Raw genomic sequence first — 26,993 nt, 5'->3', positions numbered from 1 at the left:
TCTGAGGTCTTGGCTGGAGTGGCTGGGATTCCTGGGCCTCTGCTCCATGTAGTCTTTTAATCCTGAGCTCACTCATAGCACAGTGATCTCAGAAGACAAAGCTGCAGGGCCTTTTAAGACTGAGCCTCAGACGTTGCACAAGATCACATCTGCCACATTCTAAAAGTCTCAAGGGGCCAGCCCTACATTCAAGGGTGGTCGGTGGGCTTTGCCTCTTCCTGAGAAGACAGGAAAAGCACAGTGACCTGGAGTTACTCTGTATGTATTTCTTCCCACTAAATTAAATAAAACCATTAGTACAACCTTATTTGCTTCAGCTCCTCACTCCTCTCTTGTGGATATCATGTGGAGTTTAGACTTAATCTTTAATGTTCTGAATTAATTGCTTAGCACTTTCTTGTGCCCTAATCCTTCCTCTTTCAAATTCGCTATTTGGTTGCAGAGCTTCCTTTAAAAGATTGTTGAAGCCACACACTTTGAGTCCTGCTATGTCTTAAAATGCCTTTATTTTGACTTCATATTGGAATCATAATTTTTGTTCTGTATCAGAAGCTATTGCTATATCTGCTGTAGTTGATAAGAGGTCTGATGCCAAACTGATTCTCATTCCTTTGCAAGCAGTTTGTTTTTCCTCCACGGTAACAATTACAATCTTTTCTTTGTCCTTGCAACAAAAAATTTCCATGAATTGGGTTTGTCTACATGTAGTTTATCTGTTTCATTTATTTTCTTCACTTAATTGACCCTTCTTAAATGATTCGTTTTTAGCTCTCAGATTTTTTTTTTTTTTTTTTTTTTAGTATTTATTCTCCTTTTTTTTCTCTTTTTAGTACTGTTAGTAAATAAACATAACTCCTGGATCTAGTCTATAGTCTCCAAATGGTTTATCTTTTTAATCTCTTCTTTTTTTTCATCTCCAAGAGAATTATTTAGGTCACTCTTATGGAATACTCTTTTGGCTCAGTGGATAGAGCGTCGGCCTGCGGACTGAAGGGTCCCAGGTTCGATTCCGGTCAAGGGCATGTACCTGGGTTGCGGGCACATCCCCAGTGGGGGATGTGCAGGGGGCGGCTGATCAATGTTTCTATCTCATTGATGTTTCTGACTCTCTGTCTCTCTCCCTTCCTCTCTGTAGAAAATCAATAAAAAAATATATTAAAAAAAAAAAAAAGAAAGAAGAAAAAAAAAAAGAAAAATAAAAAAACATTATTCATTCCACTGATTGAGATTTTTGTTTTTAGCCTATAACTTTTTTTTTTTAAGGTCTCTGGCTATTTCTCTTTCATGCATACAGCTTTTGTTTGAAACACAAAGGATATTCTACTTATTCCATTTGTTCTGTTTAGGGAATTTGATCTTTTGGATATCAGTCTCTAGCTAAGGCCCTGCTCTGTCTAGATCACTCCTTTGCCCATGGCAGCTGTTTGAGCATGTGCAGGACAGAGGCTGACCACCAAGCTGCACTATCTTTCTACCCTTGAGCATCTGATTTTGACCTAGACCTAAGAGCCTAGAGCAGTGGTTCTCAACCTTCCTAATGCTATGACCCTTTAATACAGTTCCTCATGTTGTGGTGACCCCCAACCATAAATTATTTTCGTTGCTACTTCATAACTGTAATTTTGCTACTGTTATGAATCGTAATGTAAATATCTGATATGCAGGATGTATTTTCATTGTTACAAATTGAACATAATTAAAGCATAGTGATTAATCACAAAAACAATATGTAATTATATATGTGTTTTCCGATGGCCTTAGGCGACCCCTGTGAAAGGGTTGTTTGACCCCCAAAGGGGTCATGACCTACAGGTTGATAACCACTGGCTTAGAGTCTGCTATTCACGACTCTGAACAACTGTCCCACCAACTGCTCCAACCTCTAAAGCAGCCCTTTTCTCTTTTGTGTTACGGTTTCCTTGGGTCATTTTGTTGTAGGGCTGCAGCCATTATTTTTCTGACTTTTTGGTACATTGATGGCCTTTTAAAAATTTCTAGACTAATTTTCTTATCCTAAAAAAAAGAAAATACCCTTTCTTTTATTTCATGGCATTGTGAATTGAAAAATAGTGGACATGTATATTCATCTTGTTTCTTGATCCAGTTATCCCCCTCAGAGTTTTAACTACATCCTTACACTATTATTTCCATTGAGCCTTTTTTTATAAAATACATTTTTATTCATTTCAGAGAGGAAGGGAGAGAAGGAGATATAGAAACATCAGTGATGAGAGGGAATCATTGATTGGCTGCCTACTGCACGCCCCACACTGGGGATCAAGTCCGCAACCTGGGCGTGTGTCCTTGATTGGAATCGAACCCGGGACCCTTCAGTCTGCAGGCCGATACTCTATCCATTGAGCCAAACTAGTTAGGGCTCCATTGAGTCTTTTTTTACATTCTTCAGCATGCCAGGCTTCTCCTTTCCCCTCACTTACGTGCTACAAAGAATCCCACCTCCAAAGAAAAAAAGTGAACCTGTAGCACTTGCCAAAAAGAGACTTCCATTTTCCCTTCTTTGCTGTCCATAAGAAAGATTTTTTTGGAAAAGTTGAAAATAGCAAAGTGAAATCTGTATTTATCCAACACAGAATTTTCACTTTTTTTTTTTAACAGTTTTTCAATATGTACCTATTGTTAGAGAGACAATATCAACACTTGGCATAACTCCAGGGAGCACCATTCACATAGAATACAATGAGAACTGCTGCCTCCAGGTGCTAGCAGTGCTGACCCTGAGATTATGTATTAGCCAGGGGTTTATTTTCAGAAATTTTAATTCAATGGAATATGGGGTTGAGAGCATTCTCTTTTGTAATGAAAACCCCTTATTATTGAAATGAGTAAAATTGTATTTTGTGTAGTTTTATAGCCAAAAGTAGTTCAGTTGAAAAGCATTTTGCCATTCCAGTGGTTGTATATTAATACCTCAATGTAGTACAAATTTGCAATTTTCTAATTACTAATGAGTTTGAGCACCTTATTTATTGGCCAGATAGATTTGATAGGGGCAGAAATAGAATGTTAGGGAACCAGGTAGAATTGTAAGAAATATTAATCATGCTCTGTTAACCATGATTATTTTATTCTGATTAAAGAAGGCATATTCTAACCTGGCTGGCAGCAGCACATGGGAGCTGGGAGGTCACTTGGAAATGCAGCCCATCCTCCCTATTTGGAGCTGCCTATTATCACGGAAAGATAAACAACCAGAATAGCCAGCCCTTTGAAGATCCCCAGCCCTTGCATATCACTAAGCCCTTTGAAGATCCCCAGTCCTTTTGCATACCTGCAGGCCTTTGTAATCTCCAGCCTGCTTACCTGTTAACTGCCTATTTGGCATACCCTTTGGCTACTTCCCCATGTAATCTTAGTACTTCTACCCACTATAAGCAGCTGGGGGGGGTACAGAGCAGATTTTTGTGGATGACCTGTTGCTCTCCCATACTGCTGGCAATCCTATATAATAAAAGAGAAACATGTAAATTGACCATCCCTCTGCTACGCTTACCAGCCAATCAGGAATGAGTATGCAAATTAACCTGACAAAGATGGTGGGTTAATTTGCATACACAGCACCGGGCAGAGAGCAGAGCAGGAGAGCCGGCAGCTTGGGGAGACGTGGCTCCCTCGGTCACTCCCCCAAGCCGCCGTTTGGAGAGCAGAGCGGGAGAGCCAGCAGAGAGTGGAGCAGCTTGGGAAACCTGGCTCCCCAAGCCGCCAGACGGAGAGCAGAGAGGGAGAGCTGGCGGCTTGGAGGACTTGGCAGAGTGGGAGGCCGTGGTACAGAGACAGAGTAGGAAGGGAAAACCAAGAGTGCGGGGAGCACCAGGAATTCTGGGGATAGTAGTTCTGGTGGCAGCCCCAGGACCAGAAGCAGAAGCCCAAAGCGTGGGGAACACCAGAAATGCTGGGAATCGTAGTTCTGGTGGCAGATGGATCTCCTAGACTCTAGAGCAGCCGTGGGCAAACTATGGCCCACGGGCCGGATCCGGCCCGTTTGAAATGAATAAAACTATTGAAAAAAAAGACCGTACCCTTTTATGTAATGGTGTTTACTGTGAATTTATATTAGTTCACACAAACACTCCCTCCATGCTTTTGTTCCGGCCCTCCGGTCCAGTTTAAGAACCCATTGTGGCCCTCAAGTCAAAAAGTTTGCCCACGGCTGGCCTAGACACTAGAGCAAAGTGAGCCTGGAGCAAGTTACTGTTGTGGTGGGGAATGGAGGGAAAGCAAAGGTGAGAGACATAAGTAAAATCAGAGTGTCTAGGAAAAATTAAAGGGAAGATATCCTAAAACTTCCAGGAAATCTCCACCAATGCAGCAAAGAAAAAAAAAAGCCTCTATTATTCTGTGAGCAACAAACCAAACTGGGTTGGGGTCTCAGACAATTCGCTCATATGATTGCAAAGACAGACAGAAACTCCCGGATTGGAGAGGGCTCCCAGATTGGAGAGGGTGCAGCTTGGGCTGAGGGACCCACCCCCAGTGCACGAATCTTCGTGCACCGGGCCCCCAGTCCTATATAATAAAACCCTAATATGCAAATCGACCGAACGGAGGAACGACTGGTCGCTATGATGCGCACTGACCACCAGGGGGCAGATGCTCAACACAGGAATTTCCCCCTGGTGGTCAATGCGCTCCCACAGAGGGAGCACTGCTCAGCCAGAAGTCGGGCTCACAGCTGCCGAGTGCCAAGGCAGTGGCAAGAGCCTCTCCTGCTTCTGCGGCAGTCCTAAGAACCCGGCAGGCAGACATCCCCTGAGGGATCCCGGACTGCGAGAGGTCGCAGGTCAGGCTGAGGGACACTTCCCCTCCCCCCCCCCCCCCCAGTGCACAAATGTCGTGCACCGGGCCTCTAGTATTGGAATAAACACTCATATATGATTCAACCCTGTATCTGCTGAATTGGCTCAAGTAGTGACAGGCAGCATGGACCCATTTTTTGTCTAGTTACATTTATATTTCATTGTGTGCCCACCACCCAAAGTCAAATCATTTTCCATCACCATATATTTGGTCCCCTTTACTAACTCTCCCACCCCCTTCCCTCTGGTAATCACTATACTGTTGTCTGTGTCTATGAGTTTTAGTTTTATATTCCACCTATGAGTGAAATTATATGCTTTAGCTTTTTCTGACTGACTTATTTCGCCTAGCATAATATTCTCAAGGCCCATCCATGTTGTCCCAAATGGCAGTATTGCATCTTTTCTTATGGCTGAGTGGTATTCCATAATATATACTAGTGTATGCCACATCTTTATCCAGTCCTCTGTCAAAGCACACTTTTGTTGTCTCCATGTCAACCAAAGTGTCCGGTGAATAATGCTGCAATGAACAGAGGGGTGCCTGTATCTTTGTGAATAAGTGTTTTGGAGTTTTTCATGTAGATACCCACAAGAGGGATTTCTGGTTCATATGGTAAATCTTGTCTTAATTTTTTGAGGAACTGCCATACTGTTTTCCATAGTGACTGTACCAGTTTACGTTCCTAACAGGAGTGAATGCAGGTACCTTTTCCTCCACAACCTTTCCAGCATTTGTTATTGCCTGTCTTGTTGATAATAGCCATTCTAACAGGTGTTAGGTCATATCTCGTAGTTTTGATATGCATGTGTGTTCTAAATCTAAAAATTTTATAATTTTGTATCTCTCATAGCAAATTAGATTTAAGATATAATGACAGTCTGCTTTGCTCACATTATGTAAATATTTTTTTCTACTTCTTTATTCTCAGTTTTTCTGTATTACACGTCAAATGTAGATTCTAATAAATAATTTTTTTAATTTTTATTTTTGAAATTTATACATTTCCTGTTATGGAGGTCTTGTAATATATTTCCTCAGCTTCTATATGTCTGGAAAAGTTTTTATTTCTCTTTCATATCTAAAATATAACTTTGCTGGATGTATTATTCCTGGCTGATAAAATATCTCTTTCAGTAGATGAAATATTTGGTTCCATTCTCTTCTAGCTTATAGAGTTTCTATCGACAACATATGATAACCTAAGGGCTTTCCCTTATAGGCTACTTTCTTCTTTTCCCTGGTTGTCTTGAGAATTCTTTCTTCATCATTAATTTTTGATAGTTTTAATACCCTGTGTCTTAGAGAAGGATTAAGGTAATTAGGTGTTCTATTTGCTTCTTGGACTTGAAAATCTAGCTCTTTCCATATTCAACTATTTGTTTGAATAGTCTCTTCGTTCCTTTTTCCGTCTCTTCTTCTTCTGGTATGCCTATTATTATGTCAGTCTTCTTAAGTTTATTGAGACTTATTTTGTGACCTCACATGTAATGTATCCTGAAGAATGTTCCATGTGCACCTGAAATGAATGTGAATTCTGCTGTTGGGGATGAACAGTCTATCCATCTTGTCTAATGTGTCACTTCAGGCTGGTGTTTCCTTGTTTATGTTCTGTCTGGATGACCTATTCATCGGGTTAGCAGGGTGTTAAAGTTTCCCACTATCACTGTTACACTGTCAATCTCTTTTTTCATATCTGTTAATATTTGCTTTATGTATTTAGATATTCATAGTTGGGTGCATAAGTTTACAAATGTTATATCTTCTTCCTTTATTGAATTCTTTATTATTATGAAATTCCCTTCCTTGTCTCTTATTACAGCCTTTGATATAAGTATTGCTACCCCAGATGGGTTCCCCCCCCTCATTTACATGAAATATCTTTCTGCATCCCTTCACATTCAGTCTGTGTGTGTCTTTAAATCTGAAGTGAATCTCTTGAAGGCAGCATATGTACAGATACGTTTTTATTTATTCAACCACTCTATGTCTTTTGATTGGAGCATTTAATCTACTTACATTTAAAGTAATTATTGGTAAGCATATAGTTATTGCTATTTTGTTAAATGTTTTCTGGCTGTTTTTGTAGGTCTTCTCTGTTCTTTTTCTCTTGCTCTCTTCCCAGGTGATTTGTTAACTTTATTTCAAGCCCCTTCTCTTAAAACTTTTTGTGTGTATCTATTACGGTTTGTGGTTACCTAAGATTCATATATAACAACCTATGTATATAGCAGTGGATTTTTAGTTGCTGGTCGCTTAAGTTTGCCACATTATTAAAGCACTACATTTTTACTTCCCTCCCTTAACAAACTTTTTTTATCCTATATTACTAATATCTTACTTTGACTAATTACAATATTCATGCTTACTTTCCGCCCTTCATTTTTCTTAGGCATCATTATTTTATCTATTTTGAAAAAGTCATTAAGCATCATAACATGAGTGTTCAAAATGAAATGATGAGATGTGTGTTATACTCCCGATTGTTAATATAAAAGAGGAGAAATGTGTAGACTCCCAATTTATTTTGCTGGATAAGATGAAACAGAGTATACTTAGTATACTTTGACCAAAAATTACCAGTAAGGAGAGTAGAAACGAGTAAAGAGAGGAAAAGTTAGTATCTATTTGGTCTTTTATTCCAGAGAGATTAAGCTCAGAGATGATTTTTGTGGATTAGTATCATCTGTGGTAAAAGGGATTAGAGATACTGAATCATAGGTTGTTGCCCATATACTGTATTACATCAATAGCCATATTATATCCTCAGCCTTGAGATTCAGTAATCACACTGGAATATATGTGGCCTGCAGTCTTGAGCAAAAAGATTTTCTGTTAATCAATTATAGTTTGCTATAAGATTGAGATATACGTATGCACACACACAATTATACTAAATTTCACATAAACATTTAGCCTTCCAAAAAGTTGCTCAAAAGAATGCAACTCAACCGAATGATAAAATTAGACCTGGGTAAAGAGGAACTTTAATTAGTAATAACTGGGATAAAATGAGAACTCACTTGTTAGAGTTGGTCACAAACTCATCTCTGAGCTTCATTGGTACAACCAGAGAGAGACATAGCACTAAGATTTCCAGTACCCATCAAGCTCTGGCCTTCAGTTGTGATAGACAGTTGTTCTGAAAACTCCTCAGTAACATTCGCATTAATTCAGAATGTAGATGTTGTCTTATCTTACTGTTAGCCTCAAAATTCTGAGAATTCCTATTGCTTCATACACAATGCAGGATCCCTTCTGTACCATTCCTGCTACTAGATCTTCTGAGCTGTGATTAACAACCTCTCATGATGCGGAATATAGCACCTTTGGAGGACAATCAATTTTTGAAATTTTGGACATTTGAGTGCTCCAAAAGGAAAGACCATCCTGGGCTTGCCCTCATGGCTCAAGACTTTAACTTTGATTAAAAATAATACAATCATTAGCCAAATTTGACTCAGTGTATAAAGAGAATAATAATATAATCTGATACAAGTTTGTTACAAACATTAGTTTTTGGTCTAGCTCTGAGGATCATAGCCCAAAAAATCTAAATTTGTTTGTCCATGGCAGTGCTTCAGAGGCTTGTAGTTAATCTGCTTATCTTTTTTTTTTTTTTTTTAGGTCAGAATTTCTCTTTTTGGTCTATTAACTGTTCTTCCTGTGTCCCTTGCCAAGGCTTGAGCTCATAAGGAACTGGAGTTATCGTTCATTTCATCTCCATATCTGTGTCGGGGAATAATGACTGAGTCCCTTTACTGTCCTCATTTGAATGAATACTCGTGTGTCCATTCCTGCTAATATGCCACCCATAACTGAAAGAGGATGTGTCCCAAGGAGCCGAAAGGAGAGTCGTGTGCTCATTTGCCCCTTCTTTCTATTATCTTAGATGCTAATATCAGTACAGTATAAGATCACCGTGGCTGTGGTTAGCCTTGTCTCATTCATGGCTCACTCATTCTCTCTTGAACTGCAAGTATCAACATCTTTCCCCCAGTGTCCTGCTGAGCTAACCTAAACACAAGACCCAGCGTTTATTCCTATTGTTTTATCTTGTAGACGCAGCTCATTACTGTAGCTTAGCAATGTTATTCATATTTTAATTTTATATTCTGGTAAATTTAATATTCTCAACTTTATTGAAGAATTTGAGCATGTGTATGTATTATTATTCACATTCTGGCTATAGTTTTGGTTAGATTGTGTAAATATTAGACCTCCCTGGCATTACATTAGAAATCTCTATAGGGTGATATTTTTCATTCAGCTATTTAAAGATCGTGGGAGTCAGCAGTAGCCTGTGCCAGCCCCATTTTTGTGCTGCTGATAATGTCGGAGGTGCTTTTTAACATGATGCATGCCTCCCTGGAGTCTAGACACATTGCATTTCCGTGGTTACATTGCCACAGACAGAAATTAGACCAGCATAACGTGACTTTTCTTTGGTATGCCTCATTTTAGTTCTTGCAAATCGTCTCTTGGATAAAATCCTTTTTAAGAATCTCACCTAAGATCTATGTCTAGCTCTCTAGTTTGTAACATGAACAGAGTCTACTTTCTGCTTTCCAAAAAAAGAATTGGCATTTTCCTACTTCCAGTTTTCTGTGATTCTCCGGAGAGCCCCCAAATGGTCCAAAAGCCTGTTTGCAAGTTTCCCCAGGTTCCTAGAATGTGACCATTCAAGTCAGGCAAGTTGAGGTCACTAAGGGCTAATTTTTCACAGTCTCTTTGCCACATAAGTACTCAATGCTTTTTTCCTTTGCTCTAGTGGGAAGAAGTTATAATATTTTCCTGTGACTCTAATCTTTGCTTGGGTTCTACAACTCTTTAAATTGTTATGAAAACTACAAGAAAAGGGACAGCCTTAATAGATTTATAACTTGTCATTATTGTGGTATTCCTCCTTTGCCCAGTATTGGTTGTAGTATTTGGGGGCTGTTCCAGAGACGAGGGATGGGGAAATTCTCACCCAGTTATGCCTGGCTACTGTGGTCATCATTCTTCATCTCATGTGTGTGAGTGATTACTGGTAATGTCCCCTAGTCTTTGAGGAATCAGAGGATGAAAACATCATCCCTGCCTGTGAAAATTCCTCTGCTCCTGAGTAGTATCTTCTTTTACAAATGTATAAACTCTTTACAACCTCTGCCCATCAGCTTCTGTGCTGTTATTCCATTGCTTGCATCTCGTTGTACTTTGGCTTGATCTGATTCATATTTTGCTGCCTTGGCTAGATAATGAGTCACTAGTGGTCAGTGACCTGCCTTGTGCCTGTGTCCCCTTAGCACCCCCTGAGCACATGGTCAAAGTAGTACTCAGAAAACACTCATCCAATTTCATCGATTCTGGACAAAATTATCATGATAAGTGTCATGAAATTGTGGTATACTCAGAGTGATGGGATATAATTATAATAATAGAATTCTGTATCTTTCTTTAAGCAGTAAGGCTCCTCCTCTCTGTGGTAAATAATTAATAAGTACTTTCCTAGTGACATTTCTCTATCTCCTTTTCCAGATTCTCTTTGTTCACTGAATTTTTGCTTCTCTCTTTCTAACATATTGGTTATTTCATGGTATTATACTCTTGACATTTTAAATTTTTGATTCTTGGCATTATTTGTTTCACTGTTGCATAGTAACATTTTTGTTCTTTGCAACCATCTGCTTTATTTTAAGGTGTGTAATTTTTCAATGGCATGGAATACTTTTATATCTTTAAATGTTTTAGAGACTAATCTAGGATCTTTATGTGCATTATTTTTCTTCTTGGTAGATCTCATATTTTGTCTTATTAAGCACTCAGTAAGTGCAGCAATGGGTTATTTTATTCCCATTTTATAGTTGATGATATTTGAAGTGTATTTTACATACTAAAATGTAGACTGCCATAAAAATCATTCTATTTGTTGTAGAAAGAATTAGTGTGGCCAGTTTTTGTAAGTGAGGAAAGTGGGGCTCAGTGAGGTCCTCACTTGTCCAGCATGGCTTAGGTTGTGATCCTACTCCTATTTATTCAGGTCTGAAGCGTCTCCTAATGCTCATACTTGAGGAAACTCCTTGCCAGCTGTGTGTCCCCCCTGAGCCTTGGGCACCTGGAAACGGGAGATGGAAAATTCACCTGTTAGCGCAGAAACTTGTCAGACCCATTTCCTGTTTCAGCCTGTTAATATGACAAGAATAAAGCCACCACTCACAGAAACCTGGAGCCTAGAACTATCTCCACTGATGTGGAAGTCAGGACAGTGAGAATAAGTTGGAGCCTCAGGTGGTATGCACCTCTCCCCCTCATTTTGTTTTTAACAGATTATGATTTGGGGGGAAAACATTAGCAGGCTGATACTGAAATTTGAGGGAATGAGGGGAAAAAAAATCACTAGATTGTACTACAGAATTGAACGTTATAAAGGTTGATACAGAATTAAATACAACAGTAGAATAATTTTTAGTAGAAAACTATGAAGAATGTCAAGAACAGTATTTATGTTCTTAGATATCTGTATATGAGTATACAGAATAAAACAGTGAACAAATAAGGACTCATGAGCATCATAGCACTTGGTTGGATTTGCCTAGTGCCTAGAATCAGACATGGAAATGATGGTCGTCCTTCATTCACATTCACACTTACTCAGCAAACAATAATTGAGCACCTATTGCGTATGCTAGGCTAGTTTCACAGTATGGTAGATAGATGTGCTCTCAGGCTGATGGTCAGAGAGACTGACATGTTAAACAAGTTATTAAAATATTTGCATCATGTTAGGTTGGTATCTTTTCCTAATCTTTTTTAAACTTGTAAAAAGTCTGCATCAAGTCAGTCTCTGGCAAGCACATCACTCTGTGTGTGTGTAATCCTAGGAGAGGCATTCATGTTCTGCCCAGAATCCAGTCTGCTGTCCTGGCTGTGGGCCCGACAAATGGTTTCTCTTGTCAACAGCCCCCTATAGCCATTGTCATCTTTGACTAATCTGATTCTTCTAAGGAAGAAGCTTTGTAATATTCTACCAAAGATATTCTTACTAGTTATTAATGCCTTGCATTTCTTTTAAGTACAGCAGACTTTTGTTTATGTTCAAGCCTTCCTTAAGTTTTGTAACCTTTTTATCTGTTGCCTAAGCCTCTTCTGTAAGTGGTACAGCATTTGCACATTTGTAGCTGTCTTCTTGTGTGTATACTTTCCTGAAAACTGGCTCTTATAGCAAATATAGAGTGTTTATTGTTATTTGTTTCATAAGAATCATATTTACTTATTGGTTATCTGATTATAAGGCTCGCCAATTTAACAAGCTCCTAACAACTTTATTGTCCTTAGTATATTTTTAATTTAAGAGCATTCTTTCCCAACCCTTTTCATGCCACTTTTTTTACTATGATGTTTAAATATTTTCTTAGTATTTATTATCATTACATCTAAATTTATTTTTTAATATTTGGTAATACTCACTATACATTTGGCCCTAGATGTTGCCTTCTAAAAATCAAATAGTCTCAGGGTATTGTGATCATTGTGTGTAGAAGTCTGTGGTACTTCCTAGGGACCATCTGCAGATCCTCAGAGGAGCCCTAGAGAAAGTGTTAACTCTTTGCCTGCTTGATTGCAGGAGGAATGCCAGCTCCTGAGCAGGCCTCACTGGTGGAGGAGGGGCAACCACAGATCCGCCAGGAAACTGCCTGCACTGGCCCAGGCATGGAACCCGAGACCACAGCCACCACTATTCTAGCTTCTGTGAAGGAGCAGGTACATCCTCTTATTGGAATTTGCAATTAATGATTTCTTCAATGCCTTTAAAAATTAATCTTTGGATGTGTTTTAAATTTGTCTAACGTCCTTGACGCCTTCACGTTTTCTAATTATAAGGTGTTTACATCCCTGAGTACATTGGGATGACTGGCATGTAGAGCTGCTCCAGGTGCCAGTCAGAATCGGAACATGCAGGATACTTGTGCGTCTGCAAGTAAGGACAATATTGATGGTGATCGGTGTCTGTCTCCCATTGCAGAGTGTGTGCATGCGCGCAAAGCTTCGTCAAGCCTAGTCACATTGTTAACTTCTCTGCCAGGACTCTGGCAACCTTTGGCCTGTAGTGTTGAACCTTTAACATGGGTATTACCTAGGGCTGTTTCTGTGATTTTTGGATAAAGGCTATATATTTGTCGTGTTTGTCTGAATCAAAGTATATTCATTTTGTGAGCTAGTGTTCTAATACTTGTCAAACTGTGCCAATTTGCTTTAATATCATATTTATGTTGTTTTTCTTAAGGTCTTTAATACTATTTATCTTTCAAACCCAAATAGCCTTCTAAATTAGAACTTATCTGTTATGCTTAGGGATTGGAATTCCTAAATTTAATTTTTTATGCTTTAAAAGTTTAATAAAGTGAATGTAATATTAAAGCTATAGATATTCTGTCCCTCCCTTCAAAACAAAACAAAAATACACACCGTTTGTGAGAGTTATTGTGGTGGATATAATCTAACTAAAAACTAAAAAATCTTATGATTAACCCCCGGGTCATTTTTTTTCTCAAGAGATATAAATATAAATGTATATTTGCTGGAATATTCTTTTAAAAATCAATATTGGCAGTTCAAATGACTAATGAATACACATGGTAAAGAATTTTTTTAATACCTCATTTTTTTACTCTTTGCTGTAAAGTAGGTGTGTGTTATGAATGATACTCCAGAGCTATGACATATGTCTGTCATTAAAGCTGTGTTTTCAAGAAAAATGATTTCACAACTTATTCTAATATCAAGATGTCAAAATATTTACCATTCCTCCCTGAAATTAGTTTTTAAACATCCCACAACGTAAGAATTTGAGAAGACAAGAAAATTGTAGTTGGTACTGTTTTTGTTTTTCACCAAACCATACATTATCTAAGTTTCTCTCACCTTTAGGGAGGGAAAAGGGACTCTTTATTTTTAATTTTTATTTTTTATAGTACTTCATGGTTGTCAAGATTTGACCCAAGGAGCTGTAAAATGAAAAGACTCTGATTTATTTGGGGCTTTTAAAGTATACTGCGTTCTTGTGAAATATGACGGTAAATTTATCAAAAGGCCCAGAACTGACTTAAAACTAGAAACTGTTTTCAGTAAACATAGCAACAGGACTTGTGTTTGTATCTTGAGACCAGATACCCTGCATGTTGAGGACGACTGGAAACCTATCATCAATTTGGCCCTGTAGTTTCATGATGCCTTCAGATGCCTTAAAAGTTTTATCTTTTGGCAATAAAGTGTTCTGAATGGATATTGTCTGGGAGATAGCCAGAAGGGTTCCATTTTTCCAAGATAGCTAAAAAAACAAAAACAAAAAACACCACCACTCCAGACCCCCCAAACCAGGTATTTGTTGTTTATTAGGAGAATTACCTTATATCACCTGTATTATTTTGTTAGTAGGAGGATATGCAGTGGGGCCTTGACTTACGAGTGTCCCGACTAATGAGTTTTTTGAGAAACCAGCTGTCTCTCGGCCGATTTTTTGCATTGAGTTGATAGAGTAATTTGAGTTAATGAGCTCGGTCTCGGAACAAATTAAACTCGTAAGTCAAGGCCCCACTGTATTCTACTCTTGGCTTCCATTCCTGTTCTAAAATTTTGACTTCATTAGTATACTTTTACAGTTTTTATTCTTAATTTCTTTTAAAGTTGCTTTGTCAGTATTTCAGTCATTTTAAAGCCAATGCTCAGTTAGTATTTCAGTCATTCAACCGAAGACACAGTATCTATCTCTTATTCCAAGATACTCGTCCAACTTTAAATAACTAACTGTAGCTCACATAGGATTTTTGTGGCACCAGGCAAGATACTCTGATTTCTCTGTAGTTGGCATAAAAACTTCTTAGGACTTTCCTAAAATATGTCACTCCCTGTCATCTGCCCAATGAGACAGAGTTAGCTAGAAATAAGAAACCTAATTACTATTCATCTTATATATTTGATTTTATTAGTCTGTTAGTCAGAATGTGACATTCTCAGTCTTGTTATACTTAAACTAGAGGCCCGGTGTATGAAATTTGTGCGGGGGGGGGGGGGGTAGTGCGGGAACCCCACGATCTATCTCCCCAAAGAGGTAAGCCGGAGCCGGGAGGTCCCACCTCTGCACCGCGCAGAGCCGCCGGACCCGCTCCACGCTGCACATGCAGCGTCAAGTCCCCGCCCACACACGCAGCCTCCTGGTGATGGATTATTACAGCGTGAGGGCATCAGGGCATGAGGGTGTGACGACCACATAGGCTTTTATTAGATGGAATAGTTCATATTAGATCATGTCCTTGATCATGTATTGTATCCATAGAACCATGTTCTTGGATGGGCTGCATAATTATTTAAATATATGCCATACTACTATGCAATGCTCATAGCCCTGGACTGATGGTATCAGCTCCCTGATCTCAAAGAACACGCCTTGTTTGATGGCAGCTGTAGCTCAGGAAGGAAGTTTCATTAGGGCACGGAAGGAAGAGACCCCTGCAGTACAACTGGGTGGATGGTCTGGGTTCCCATCCTGGACCCACAACTTAACTGTGTTATCTTGGGAAGATTTCTTTTTATTTTTTTATTTTTTAATAAATCTTTATTGTTCAGATTATTACAGTTGTTCCCCTCCCCCCCCCATAGCTCCCTTCCACCCAGTTCCCACCCCACCCTCTGCCCTTACCCCCCCACTGCCCTCATCTATAGGTGTACGATTTTTGTTGCCGGGTCAAAGGTCATACACATGGAAAATGTAGCTATTTCCCTTCTCGACGTGTCCCTGTGTTCAGAAAGGTCTCCCACAACTTGTTCACGCTCTACTCAGAAAGGGTACGGACACACGTAACGGCTTTTTAAAATAATGTGTCCTCTTATATTTAAAATGAGGATTTTGTTACCAAACGAGAAGAGAAAGCAACACTTCAGCTGCTCTCACCCTTGGGAAGATTTCTTAACCTCTCTATGCCTCTGTTTTTCAATAAAATGAGGATAATAATGGTTATTGAGGGCATTAAATTAGTCTATGTAAAATACTTGCAACAGTGTCTCGCACTTAGTGCTCTTAGTAAGGATTAATATTACTGTTGTCATCATTTCCACATAAGGAGAAAAAGCTCTTATACTGTTTTTAAGTATATACAGAGGTTCAGTGAGCCTTCTTTTGAACATTGATCTGAAAATAAGAAAACATTCTGAATATTGGGACACATTCCTGCTGTGACAATGTTTCACTTCTGCATGGTATTAAACTTTCTAAACGTCATCATGTTGGTCTCACTGATTAGAACAGTTCTAGGTATATAGTATAAGAAATAGAGCATATGAAAATATTTTTTTAACATACTGATTTTGTGCAACCCCAAACGTAACATAATATCAAGGCATTTGGTTAAATAATTGGGAAATGATATCTTTTAGTACACAATATTACTATATGAAATTGGTTTTAGAGTGTCATAAAACAATCTTCCTCTGCATGGCTACATGGTGATACTTTTCTGGGATCTAGAAGCCAGTAACTGCTCCTATTCCTTGACAAAATGCTGATATTCACATTCCCTCTCTTTTGTAACGTGATAACTTTTTATATTTATGTCAGTCACATAGGTGCATACCTGTGCAATTATACTTTTAAAATCCTTGCTCTTTGGCAGATAAAAGAAGAGCCTACTTCTATTCAAGGGCTACCTCTTTCCTGAAGCCACCTTCACCCACCTGCAGTCAGATCTCCCTCCTGACCTCCTTTAGCACTTTATACCCCTGCTGGGACTTGTCCCATGCTGCTTTGGACTATAGGATCAGCTACCTGAGGATAGAGCCATGTTCTATACATTGTTTCACACGTTACCAGCCCCTTTTATATAAATGATTGCTCAGGAAGGGAATGGGTGACTAATACTAGCTATCACATTGTCTCCAACTGCCAGACTGTTTTGTGAAGATAATGGGACCTAGAGCCACATTCATAGAAACATTACTAAGCAAGAGAATCTCAAACAGGACCCAGAAAACTTATTACCTAGCTGTACATTCTTGTCTCTAAGACAACATGAATTGCATTTATCTACACTGATCTAGGAATTAAATCCAATCTCTGCGTGAAGCAAAATAAAAATGTATTTCATAGTGATGGTCTAATAATGGCATAAGGTTAGATATTTCATCTCCCATCTGTCTGACTTCGCTGAAAATTATGTGTAGGAAATAAAATGATTTGACTACCTTGGTGATACCAAAGAATATCTACCATCATCCTCTATACCAGGTGATATAGTTAACCACTAAAGAAAGTCAGTTAAGGATCATGCTTGAGAGGAATACAGTCAGTCCGTGGGAATAACAAAGCAATTGGTCCTTGGACTTGAATCTGAAATTACAGGAAATGTCAACTGAACTTTAAGCTACCAGTTGGCTGTAATCAGGATCATCATTTGGCAGGTCCTACTGTTCAGCTCAGCTCCTAGTAAGAGTCCGGGAGTCCATGATGAATGCAGATGTTGGAAACAAGGACTTAAAAAAAATTATTTTTATTGATTTCAGAGAGGAAGGGGGAGAGAGATAGAAACATCAGTAACGAGAGAGAATCATTGATTGGCTGCCTACTGCATGCCCCCTTCTGGGGATCGAGCCCACAACCCAGGCATGTGTCCTTGACTGAAATCAAATCCAGGACCCTTCGGTCCACAGGCTAATGCTCTATTTCCTGAGCCAAACCAGCTAGGGCGGAAACAAGGAAATTTTTTTTTTTTTAAATCCTGATAGTTTTCAAATATCTGGGAAATTTAAGAATGGTCTAGGACAGCCGTGGGCATACACACACACACACAACAACAACAACAACAACAATAAGCAAACAAGGGCTGTCCAGGACAGCCGTGGGCAAACTACAGCCCACGGGCCGGATCCGGCCCGTTTGAAATGAATAAAACTAAAAAAAAAAAAGACCGTCCCCTTTTATGTAATGATGTTTACTTTGAATTTATATTAGTTCACACAAACACTCCATCCATGCTTTTGTTCCGGCCCTCCGGTCCAGTTTAAGAACCCATTGTGGCCCTCGAGTCAAAAAGTTTGCCCACCCTGGTCTAGGACCTAGCTTAATATCGTATATACAGTAAGAGAAAGAAGTGTGGCCAAATGTGATGCCTTCAGAGTTCCTGCTGCCATCCCTGCAACTTAGAGGTGTCAGCTGACTTCACGGGCACAAAGGAAGCAGTCAGCCATGGCTGTTATTATCAACTAGAGGCCCAGTGCATGAATTTGTGCACAGGGGTAGGTGGGTGGGTCCCTCAGCCTGGCCTGTACCCTCTCTCAATCCGTGACCCCCCCAGGGGATGTTCAACTGTCAGTTTAGGCCTGATCCCCGCCTGGCCTGGCCTGGCCTGTAGGGATCGGGCCTAAACTGGCACTCAGACATCCCCTGAGGGATGTAGCATTGCGCCAAGTGGCAGGCAGCCAGGGAGGAGCCCCATCCTGGCCCGCTACACCTGGTGCCACACCGCTTGTGCTCATCCCAGCCCGCTGTGCCTGCCGCTTGGTAGCACTGCTGCAGAGTTGAGAGAGGCTCCCACTGCTGCAGCTGAGTTTGCCAGCCATGAGGCCAGCTTCTGGCTGAGCAGCACACCCCCTGTGGGAGCACACTGCACCAGGAGGTAGCTCCTGCATTGAGCGTCTGCCCCTGGTGGTCAGTGCGCATCATAGTGGCTGGTCAACTGGTCATTCCTTTCTTTCCGTCATAACGGTCGCGTAGGCTTTTATATATATAGATTGGGAGAGGAAAATACTCTTTAAGAGACCGTATGGCCAATCATGGATAGGGTTAGCAAGTATAATTCATAGCTCTATATAGAATGTAAGTTGATTTACATTTGGAAAATTACACATGTAATATGTATTATACTCTTGTTTTCTGTCATGTAGTTGCTTGAATAATTGAGATCTCTATTTGAACTTGGCCATACTCAGGCACTCTAACTTCCTTTCTGTTGTTCTCTCATAAACCACATTCCTTATTTTTGGTTTATGATTTAAGAAGTTTGGAATCCAGATGGAAGGTTGAGGCCATTCTAGAAAGTATGAAATGGTAAGCAAGGAAAGATTTGGTAAAACATAATAATTTTATTTGAACTTCTCTTACTACGGTGAAGTCCTAAATTAGATACCGCATGCACTTTTTTGTTATCTTTGATGAGTGAAAATTGCTATGTTCTTCATTAGTAAGTCTCTCGAAGAGAACACTGCCTTTCAGGATATTTCCAACTTCTGGGAAAATCCAGTGCTACCTTTGGTATTAACTTAAGTGATATTTAAATTTCAAAGAATAAAATAAGAGTCATTAGAGATCCTTAATTTTTTAAGCTAAAATAAGGAAATTTGGAGCCCAACTGTGCCCTATTGATATTACTTCATTTTTACATGGATATGTTAGCCTCAGTAATTACACACCCTTCCTGTATGGCAGAATGCCCAGAACTGAACAAATTCCAGTACAATTATTTACTTTATTCCTCTGAAACTGAAAAACTCAACTGTTGTGCACCTGCCTTTGCAACTTCCTTTTATTTGGCCCCTACGTTTATTTACAATGAAATAGTTCTCTATGACACACCTCACTCACATGCAGAAGACAGAATTTTATTTCAGCTGTAAACAAGTATAGTTTGTAGCTTAGGTAAAAGCCCTATACTAGAAATACAGTGCCTGAAACTTCACATTTTTTCTATTAGTAACTTAATATTTTTTTTTATTGGCAACTGAATTATCCTGTTAATTGTAATTATTGCATGATATATGGTGAAGTCTTCTGTGCCTGCACTGCATCATCAAACACAAGGTAAGATTGTGTCTTTTCTTAGTGATTTCTGTGGGATCTTCAACTTTTCAGCTTTATCTCCTTCATATTATGGAAATGAGGTTCAAAATGAGGTCAAGTGTTGGAGCTCTTATGACACTGGCCTGGACTCAAGAATTCTGAACCCTGATTCTTGACTCTCAGGAAATCAGCCCTCTTAAATTGCATGAGTTGTGGTCACAGTGTAACATTTCTTCTCTTCTATGTCTTAGTGATGTACTGTATCTCCCACTTCAGGTATCTCTGTGATTAAAGACTACAACAGAGTGTTGCCAATAGGTTTCTTTAGTATTTGAGTGTTCAAAAAAAAATTTTTTCCCTCAGCAACATACAGAAGTTGATTGCCAAGTTATCCGACAACAGTTATAGCTAACATATATTTTAACATCTGCACATGCTTTCTGAGAGACTGACAGATAACTGGCTGGATCTGTTAGCAAAGTTAACCAATCTTATGTATCCCAGGAATACATCCCATATAATAAAGAAGTGATATGCAAATTGACCATCACATCCTCACACAAGATGGTCACCCCCATGTGGTCACAAGATGGCCGGCAGGGCAGGGCACTTGTGGGTGATCAGGCCAGCAGGGGAGGGCAGTGGGAAGGGCCAGGCCTTCAGGGGAGGGCAGTTGTGGGCAACCAGGCCTGCAGGGGAGGGTAGTTGGGGGCAATCAAGCTGGCAGGGGCGGGCAGTTGGGGGCAATTGGGCTCACAGGGGAGCAGTTAGGCGTCGATCAGACTGGCAGGGGAGTGGTTAGGGGTGATCAGGCTGGCAGGCAGAAGTGATTAGGGGCAATCAGGCAGGCAGGTGAGCCGTTGGGAGCCAGCAGTCCTGGATTGTGAGAGGGATGTCCGACAGCTGGCAGTCGCACATCCCCCAAGGGGTCCCAGATTTTTTAGGTGCATTGACAAATCTCCAGGAATTTGAACAGACTCTATCTGGCTTTTCACACATCGCTAGATCACATATATAAGACATGAAATACATAATAGATGCCCCAATATATTTATTGCGTTAATGAACTTAGAATGTAAAAGTGCTCACTGTCCCCCTATAGTTAGCTTATGCTTACTTTTAACTAAATAAAATATATTGATTGAAAGCCAACTGTGAGCAAAGCTCTCTGTCCAGGAAAGGGAGGGGAGGAAAGGTGTGAGGCAAAGATGATGTGTTTCATACAGTTTCTACCCTCAGAAGAATGCAGAAACACAAATAGTATCGTATACTTTTATGTGAAGTAATTGGAACCACAAAATCCAGAAACATGTACTCTTACCCCTTTTTTATTTAAGCAGGCTATAGATATATGCTGTAATGTATCAGTTTTATGTAAATTTGTTAACTTAGGCACTCTTAATTTTTACCACTGGATTAGCATTACCATTCTTTTACATTTGAAAGTAATATATTATTTCTTTATTAATACTTAAAATCAACCCTGACTTTGCATGTTTAAACTGATAATTTCCTTTCCAGTTCACAATTCCTATTCAGTTAACTTATGAATATATGGAATAATTTTTTCCCTGTACATGCAAACTTTATGCTATTAAATTTGAAATGAGTAACTGCTGAGCTGGTAAGATTAAATGGATGACAGGATCATTCAATATTGAATTCTCTGCACTGCATGATCATTTTTCTTTTTAGAATCACTTCTAGAGAGAAAAATATTTCAGAAACATATTTTTCCCCTCAGGTATAACCCTGAAGTTATGCCATAGCTATAGCAAAATACAGTCTGTCTTCATGTTTAAGTGTTCTCAATTTCTAAATTGCCATTTTTGTTACTTTTGCAGAAATGGATTCATATGGTCTTACTGCATCTGTTTCTATTTTGTGAATGTATTGTTTCCAAAGTGATCAGATCTGCAAAGTAATTTAGGTTATGATTCTTTTGTTTTGGGCATTCCAAAGAAAAATCATTTAGAATGTATACTTTTTTTTCAAGTAGATTTATTTCTGAGCTTATGAGTTTTTATGTGTTCAAACATTAATACAGGGGTTGCAAATAATAGAAACAGTCTGCAAGGAGATTGGGAGAGGACATGATTGAAACTTGAAGACAAATGCATGTTATACAATTAATTTCTATATAAATCATTTCAGAGATGAAAATGGCTACCATAAGTTGGAAGATAGTTTTCTTAGAATTGAAATCTCTTGGCTCTTGAAAACAATTTAATTTTCTTTTAAAAATAGAATTCAAGGCATTTCAATATATAGACTATTTAATATATAGACTTTTACATATGAAAATTTCTATAAAGCAGCATGACATCAAAAAAGTGTTTATTATGTGGTATCACTTACCCTAATAGGCATATATCTAATTAGTAAGTTTTCCTAAAATCATTCCTAAAGTCTACATCAAGATAAAGGTCCTTAGCCACTGCATGTGAAGGAATTAATACTTACTATTTCCTCCATATTTAGCATTTCTGTTGTGTGTGTTTTTTAGAAATTTATTTCCATCATAAAATTGATGTAAACTCTTACTTCTCCCCTTTGCAAAATATTTTCATAAATTCTTTTGTTTAAAAAAAAGCGTAACCCTGCCCAAGTGTGAACTTAATCAGCACCTTCATTTTCTGTTCATGACCTCAGCTACGTCATGTTTCTTGCTTTAAAACTATAACTGTTGGAAGTGGGGTAGTGTGCTAGAGTTTTCCCATTGCAACTTTTCTCATTGTTTCTTGATAAAGTGAATATTGTTTTTTGTTTAATGTAAACTATTAACAGCGGGATCTTGATTTTTCTTTATTTCAGTTAGCAAAATATAATGAGAAAGTGAATTTTTGTTAAATTATTTTGTGGAAAAATATATCTTAGTAATTGCTACTGTTGATATTATTCTGAACAAATTGATTAGAAGATTTGATGGTCTTTAGATAAGAACATAAAAACTTACACTTGTGTAGTGATGGATATGAACAGAATGCTATTAACGCTTAGCTTATTTGAGCAACACTACAAATAGGGAAAACATATTTTACTGATGTGAAACTATTTTTGGTTGATTTTTAAAATTGAACTTTTGATAAAACTTCTTTTGATTTCCCGTTAAAAACCATGAAGAGACTCACCCTATTGCTAGAACTGGAGAAGATTTCTCCTCCTCTCTGGCCAGTAGAGCGGGATTGAGAGAGTGGTCAGTGCATCACCAGTTCCAGGCCTGTCATGAGGACAAAGAACCTACATTAGTAGCTTTATTGGGTCTGCCACTTTCTGATACAAATTTGCTCTTTTCTGTCCCTACTTCTACTACTGCCTTCACCGGTACCACCACCACAGGAAACAGACATCAGCCCTTCAAACCCAACAAGCCTAGAGACAGTAGACTGACTACATTTTGAAATGATTTCACACATCTCTTTGCAGTACCAAGATGATTATATTTTCTAGCTTTTAAATGCTTTCAGCATTGTTTCATTAAAAATGTAGCCCTCATGAGTCATGTGTAAGCCTGAAGAAATATCAAAGAAGTTGAGAATTTGTCACTGCTACAGTAGCACATACCCATCTATAATCTATCCTTGCCTTTCATAACCTGAATGGAATCCAAAGCCAATTGTAATCACACTGACTGATTTATTTGCGCTGGCAGAGCTCACATCAGTATGCTCTCTAAGTGTTCCCTTTTGATATATTCCTAAACAAAAGAAGGCTAATGTAGTAATTAGGACTGTCGTATTTTATGACTAGAGCTATGCAAAAAATATGGAGCCATTTCCAATACAATTCTTGTATCTGAAAAAAAATGTTCCACCTTTGAGGTCCTTTATCCCAGGCATACTAGAAATGCTCAATAAAATAAAGTAGATTGGCCACAATATTGCAAAGCATAAGGTCCAGTTTGCTATTCTGTAGCTGTTTTAGCTAGCATTTTAATTGCTCTAAATAGGTTTTTAAACATCTTGAGAAAACCATGTTGACCAATACAACTTTTCATTTCCATAGCAGATTAACACTGGCAAGTTGGAAGGGCAAGCACCTCGGCGGCTCAGAAACTGTCAGAGGGCCACCTGTGAGCATCCTCACAGCCCGCCAGCCTCTGGGTCCTCTAGGAAAGGCACAAAGAGCCCGGGGGGCTTTCGTTTGCCCTGAGGACATCACTGTACCACAGTAAATACTTTTAACTGTTACCCTTGTCATTATTTATAGTAATAATCTGATAATCCAGTGGAGTGAGTGGCCTCGATGTGACTTGTTCCTCATAGGCATAGAACTTGGTCATTTGCACTACAGCAAGTTGTCCAAGAAGGTGGGAGTACAGCCTCCAGGTGAGCAGTCTTGAGAGCAGCTAAAATAATTATTTACAACCAATAGTTTCTGCCATAGTCACAGTCTGCTTGGGAAAAATGTGAGTGTCCTTAAACCTGACAAGGGATGGGTCTGGGCTGCCTGTCACTACTTGTGCCAATTTAGCAGAGACAAGGTTGAATCGTATATGAGCATTTTATTTTACAACTAGAGCCCAGGTGCATGAAATTCATGCACGGGCGGGGGAGGGTGGGAGGGTCCTTCAGCCCAGCTTGCTCCCTCTCGCAGTCCAAGAGCCCTCAGGGGATATCCGCTTGCTGGCAGGCAGACATCCCTTTCACACTCTGGGGCTCTTGCCGTCTGGGACCCCTCACTCCTTACTGCCAGCCTGCAGTGGAGGCAGGAGAGGCTCCTGCCATCCCAGCTGCGCTCACCAGCTGTGAGCCCGGCTCCTGCGTTGAGCATCTGCCCCTTGGTGGTCAGTGCGCATCATAGCAACTGGTCATTCTAGTTGTTCTGCCATAACATCGCTTAAGCTTTTCTTATACAGATAGTGCCGGCAGCATGGGAGAGCAGCAGGTTATCTGCTTCCCTTCACCCCCATAAGCCAGCTGCTTATATTGGGTAGAAAAACAACGATTACATGGGGAAATGGGCAAAAGGAATATGAATAGGTATAATGGTTACAGGTTACAGCAATGTGGGCTGGGGTAGCAAAAGATGGGTGCCTCTGGGACTATTGTTTCAGCAACAAGGTTGCTCATCTTTCCGTGGTGGTAGGCCGTTCTCAGATAAGGAGAATGGACCACATTTTGAGGTTAACTCCCAGGCCCGGGGTGTACAAATCCCAGCCAGGTCAGAATGTGCTTTCTTTAATCAGTACAAAACCATCACGGTTAACAGAGCATGATTAACTACAGCTAGTCCCCGCTATTCCATTTCTCCCATTCCCCTGCCGCCCCCCAAAACCCTGGCAGCCAGGCCTTGCTGTGCCTCTGTTTTCTGTCTGCCTCACTCTCCCCTCCTTTGGTTAGTGTTGGGCTGAGCTGAGCTGAGCTGGACTTGATGTTCCTTGGTGGCCCTTTCTGGACTAGAATCAGAATCATTACACTGAGTTTTACAATTTGTGGGAGATAGATAGTTTTGTTTCTCTATTTAACATTTGCAATAAGAAGTGCTATGGAGAGTAGAATAAAATTTCATTTCATTTCTTTGGGTTATCAATAAGTTCCTATTTTGAATTGCTTTAAGCTCTTCTCCCCTTTAAGCCTTAACATGCCAATTTTTAAGATTCTACAAATATAGATTAATTTTTTTTTTAATCCTCATTCATCTTGTCATGCTGTTGCCATCTCGTAAAAATAGTGTAATGGAAATCAATTTGTTTTTAAATTCTCATATTGAACTTCTCATGCTATAACCATATTGAAAATTGTAAAGGAAATTACTGAATATGCCCAGTATGAGTAATTAATGTTGCTTAGAGACCTAAGTGTTTTGTTTCTATTTCTTTACTTCTTAGTTCCTACATTTGAAAAAATTGTACTAGGCTCTTAAATTTGAATGTATTTTTAAAATATATTTTATTGATATTTTACAGAGAGGAAGGGAGAGGGATAGAAAGTTAGAAACATCAATGAGAGAGAAACATCGATCAGCTGCCTCCTGCACATCCCCTACTGGGGATGTGCCCGCAACCAAGGTAGATGCCCTTGACCGGAATCGACCCTAGGACCCTTCAGTCTGCAGGCCGACGCTCTATCCACTGAGCCAAACCAGTTAGGGCTTAAATGTATTTTTATAATGTCACCAAGTTTCTCTTCAGAGAACTCAGAATCGCAAGTTACATTTGTAGCACGTTGAACACAGACGCCCCCCTACACTGCCACCACCTGAAAACTTTTTCCTTTGCAATGGAAAATGAATAAATTTCAAAGTGTAATCTCAACAGAAATATTCCTCTTTGAGGAAAACAAGTTTTCTAATTCAAACATCTGATCCATAAGAGTAGCAAAGTTACCTATTTTATTCAGTTTTTTATTCTCAGTACCTAGAATATTGTCCTGCAGGTGGTATGTAGAGTACTCAATTTTTTTGTTGTTGACTTAGTCATATTTAAGTTTTTAAATTAAAAAAAAATCTCCATTTTTAATATGCTCAAAACTGTAAAAGAACTTACTTAAAATCCTTGCCTATAGACGTTATCCCCTAAATACCCAATACATTTATAGACAGCACACACACACAGTGTGCACACAGACATGCACAGGTGTACATTTGCTTGTGGAGGTCAGGTTACTGGCACCTACAGCCCTTTGAGATGTACTAAAAATTACAGTGAAAATACCTCCAAATAACTAGAGAGAGCCTATATTTTGCTCTTTAGGCACTCAGTCTTTTGCACTCTAGTTTGAAATACATGCTTTTGTTAACTTTGTATTTTTGTGGAATATGCTTTAGATGTTACATTTGGCTAAGGCATGGGGGCATGGGTAAGGCAAGGAGAGATCTCACAGGGCAGGGAAGGATGGAGATCAGAGTTAGAAGAGGAACAGTGATAGCAACAGCTGACGTTCAGGGAAGGGGACAGAACAACAGGAAGGCGGGCCCAGGGATTAATGATGTCGCCATCTGGTTGTGAATGTTCACAGTGACGCTTTCAATTACCAAGAAAAGTGTGTGTTCTGTATATTCCATTTAACACATCAGGAAAAGGCATAATACCTTAGGAGTATTTGAAATCAGAAAATAAATTAGCATTTGAAGGATAAGCTTTGAATATCCAGAAACTTTAGTCTCGTGGAGCAGTTCTTCACTCCAAGATGATAGAGAATGAAATGTTACTAAACAGTGCAAAGGATGCACGTAGCCAGTTTTTAAAAGAGTGCATTAAAAGGTCATAACTAGGGAGAATATCACTGAGATACTGGGCTAGCTCTACCCATCTATCCTTACCAGAGAGGCAGGCAGACTTGTTAGAATAACAGTGTGTCCTGAGCACTTACTGTGGGCCAGGCACTGTGCAAGCAATGGCAGTGTGTGTGGCTCCTTTAACTCCCATCAC

General features: G+C 39.3%; 1 protein-coding gene across 1 annotated transcript in view; it reads left to right on the top strand.

The window, feature by feature from the left end:
- The window catches only part of PKP4 (plakophilin 4), a 244,266-nt gene that overhangs the window by 68,993 nt on the left and 148,280 nt on the right, over positions 1–26,993 (top strand). The window contains exon 2 of the mRNA XM_081095905.1: positions 12,422–12,558. Coding sequence (XP_080952031.1) covers positions 12,427–12,558 — 132 coding nt within the window. The 5' untranslated portion in view covers positions 12,422–12,426. The remainder of the gene's footprint in view (positions 1–12,421; positions 12,559–26,993) is intronic.

This window comes from Myotis nattereri (assembly GCF_964212035.1).
Source record: "Myotis nattereri genome assembly, chromosome: 7".
In the NCBI taxonomy this organism is placed as follows: Eukaryota; Metazoa; Chordata; class Mammalia; order Chiroptera; family Vespertilionidae; genus Myotis; species Myotis nattereri.
Note: the sequence above shows the minus strand (reverse complement) of the source record. Positions and strands in the feature narration are given on the sequence as shown.